General features: G+C 41.7%; 1 protein-coding gene across 1 annotated transcript in view; it reads left to right on the top strand.

Moving 5' to 3' along the window:
- The window catches only part of SARC_06659 (hypothetical protein), an 8,266-nt gene that overhangs the window by 1,411 nt on the left and 3,280 nt on the right, over nucleotides 1-3,575 (top strand). Inside the window, exons 2-5 of the mRNA XM_014299427.1 lie at nucleotides 356-471; nucleotides 993-1,146; nucleotides 2,109-2,254; nucleotides 2,935-3,025. Of these exons, the coding sequence (XP_014154902.1) occupies nucleotides 356-471; nucleotides 993-1,146; nucleotides 2,109-2,254; nucleotides 2,935-3,025 (507 nt within the window). The remainder of the gene's footprint in view (nucleotides 1-355; nucleotides 472-992; nucleotides 1,147-2,108; nucleotides 2,255-2,934; nucleotides 3,026-3,575) is intronic.

The raw sequence follows: 3,575 nt of genomic DNA, 5'->3' as shown, positions 1-3,575 counted from the left end.
TNTATATATATATATATATATNTATATATATATAATAATATATATATATATATTATATATATATATATATATATATATATATATAAATATATATATATANAGTTTTACAATCCATACATGCATCTATACCTAAGCATATTCGTCTGATTTTTCTCTTACTGAAGACAACTCCATAGAATTTACTATAATATGCTAATACGATGAAATATATAAGTGACGAAATGTGGACATGTTTATATAGTTCATACACACATACAAATACTATGTAGGGTATGGAAGTGGTAGTGTCTTTCCGAAAATATGATATATTTACAACCAACTTGCACTTCGTATTGTATTTGTGTACAACACGCAGAGACCACCAGGCGCCATGGAAGAGAATAGAGTGGCACTTAGACATAATTCATCAGGTCAAATGATTGTCTCTGGTGGAGACATGCCACCTATGATGCAATCGGACACTATTGCCTGGTATGTGTATAATCCTTTTTAATGAGCACGATAATAATTTCTCGTAGTATGTTCATTATTGCCAATGTCCTCTTCATTATTCTTGAAGTATATGCAAACCTATTATCTGTTTGAATAGACGTAATTTTTTTTCACACGAAGCTGAAATATAAGTTCATATTTGTTTGCGTTGCAGTTATGCACCTTTTGATTTAGGTTATTGGGGAGCATACGATTCGCCTGTCCCCTCTTATTCCTACTTTCAATTACTACTCTGTATGAGTTATTGATTGTCGGTTCGACCGTGTCGATAACTTCGGCTGGCTGGCGCGCTTGCATTTTGTTCGCAACATGCGTATGTGCACCTGATGAGCACCCACTGGCGTGCCGTAACCATGGTCTAGTCTATTAGCATACACTTTGACACAATTTCATACAACTCTATCAATCGCTTTTGCGCTATAGATCGCGTATGCCTATGTGTCCGGGTAAACACCCAATAGTTTAAACCCTACGACTCTACTACTTGCGTTGTCATGTAGGTTGCAAGATAACTACGTAACAGCAATGCACATAAGCATACCAAGGAATCTCTTACATACTCATTACTCCGAGTATGCGCTGTCCCGGGGGACGAGTCCAGCGAATGTCGCATCATTCGGAAAGATAATCCGGTCTGTATTCCCTGACCTGAAGGTATGTTGCTCGGTTGAGTTTCTGTTGGAGGTTCATGTAATACTGCACATTCTGCATGCTTTCTTCACAGCAGAAGTCTAGTGTCTGTGGAGTTGGTAGTCAGTTCACGATGTAGGTCGGCTTGTAATTACGTATAGTGGATAAGATCTGTACAACAGTCGACTGAGGTCAGGCTTCACAAAGCCCATTGTCAGCTGCCATTTTGTTGTACGAATCGGAAACTGATATTCATGGAAAATGTGGGCACGAAGGGCCTAATTTTTTATGTCTAGGTAGGTATGGTGTGTAGTTATATCCATCGGTAACATGCATGCGTAAAATCGGATATCCTTAAGTCGTGCATAACTAGCAATAGATCTATAGCCGAGTGTGCGTCCTGGTTTACGTATTCATTCCACGTTATTATGATTTTGCAAGATTGAACCCGAATGGGCCGTTCCTATTTCCGGGCTTAGTGTAACTGCAGAGTAGTACACCGTTGTTGTAGTACAGCTTTTCAGGAGAGGGGACCATAATCCTCAGCTGGAATTGTTTAGTCTGTGTGCGATTGAATATTCATACCCATGTACACATAGAATATCAGCATAGTATTGCTCACTCAAGATCCACTTTTACAAATGGACAGTCACTCGCGTGGGCATTGTTTGGAATTAAAGCTGAATCTTTGGAGAGATACGTCATTATGTCAGTGGAATGGGAGTTTCGCGAATGCACACCAGCCAATTTTTGCACTGCAGGCTTACTGAATTGTATGCACCTATGTATTCCGACCCGCTATATTGAGTCGCCAGCAACATCAATGTATATGCAGCTTAGAGTAAGGTATACGAACAGTACAGAATGGCGAATACTCCGTGCCACACGTTTCGCTCTACAATGTCTTCTATTATAACTGTGCAGAATTACGCATCCACCTTTGTTAATCCATGCGCAATAACATGTCCACTTTCTGTTATGAACAGACCCGAAGGTTAGGAACACGGGGAAAATCAAAGTACCATTATTACGGGATCAAAGCCAAAGACACGTCGCCATATCAATATGTCTATAGGAGGGGCGGTATAATTGGAGAGAATAATAACAAGGATGGCAGTTTATCGGATTCAGGGTAAGAGGTGGACGTGGTTGCGTAAGAATCTGCGCTGGGGTTTTAAGCGGGCACCCCGTTTTGCTTAATATATCGGTGTTTTAGGGGTATGACGGTACCTAGTTTTGGGTGTGTGTGTTGTATGCTGTCTAGGCAAGCATGCGTATGAATGTCACATTTAAGTTGAGATCATTTGCTCAAGAAGGGGACCGTAGAGCTTTCCGGCATCCGCAGTGCGCTTGTAGATGATTGATTTTCAGACGGTTAGTGGACGGTTGACATTGTGAAATGCGGATGAGATATCATTGTTCTCTGGACTCCATTGGTTATTCGATTCTCCTCCTTTTTTTTTTTGGTGAGAACGAGTATGAGCGATGTGACTGTAGGCGTCCTTTACTTGTGTATGCCTTGTGTTGATGTAGTAATGCCACCTGTTGTTTGTATGGGTCGATTAGTAGTAAGTACATCTACATATACAAACACAAGTAGTTCGCCAGGAGCAGACGCGCAGCCTGCTCGCCTCAGCTGATGGGCCACACTCACACGTATATGGCCGTGTAGGGTTTACGGTCGCTGTGCGCGTGCGTTGTGTATGCAATGAAACATGCACCAGTTGTATCCAAATATGACGGCAACCTATACAAGGATCTATGTGTTCAAAGTGCCACTTTGTCTATGCTCGGTCTATTCGATCGCCACAGTGACAGTCCGAAACGGATAGAAGACGGTAGCTTCCACGATGACAGTTCCGTGACAGCACAGGAGTTTCTGCCTGAGCGAGACCCTGAAATGGTGAGTATTTTTAGAGATAACCGCACATTTGACAAACAGCTTGTGGTTACCAACAGATGTATGTGAGGTTGCAGTCGATGTGTGTAAGGTTGGAGTAAACGTGTTGGTGATTGAATTACTACGGTGGTTGTGCTTCAAACAAGTATATGGCAGGATGTGTGCGTGGCGTTGCAGTCGATTCCTGTTTCGTATGGATGCGCATGATTGCTCACGAAAGTGGTTTTGATGGTGGCGTTTGCATATCGATTTGTTTTATCGATGTTTTGCACACAAGTCGTTTAAATTCCTTGAGAATACGAAATGTGATTACCTCTGGAACCACGCTTGCTTATGGTCTTATCATTAGTTAATACCCACTGTTATCTAGTTGTGCATATTTGCCCGATCCTACTGTTTCTCTTCGTAGTCTATGGTCACTCTCAATTCGGTACAGCAATCGGTGGCGGTAAGGTCCAGGCAAGCCGTTGTACATACTTTCAATAACTCTTATCAAATGACTAGTGAATATATTTATGCACACACACACACACACACACACACACACACACAC

Source organism: Sphaeroforma arctica, assembly GCF_001186125.1.
Source record: "Sphaeroforma arctica JP610 unplaced genomic scaffold supercont1.484, whole genome shotgun sequence".
Classification (NCBI taxonomy): Eukaryota; class Ichthyosporea; order Ichthyophonida; genus Sphaeroforma; species Sphaeroforma arctica.
The sequence above is the reverse complement of the archived record's forward strand: the minus strand, read 5'-3'. Positions and strand labels throughout refer to the sequence as shown.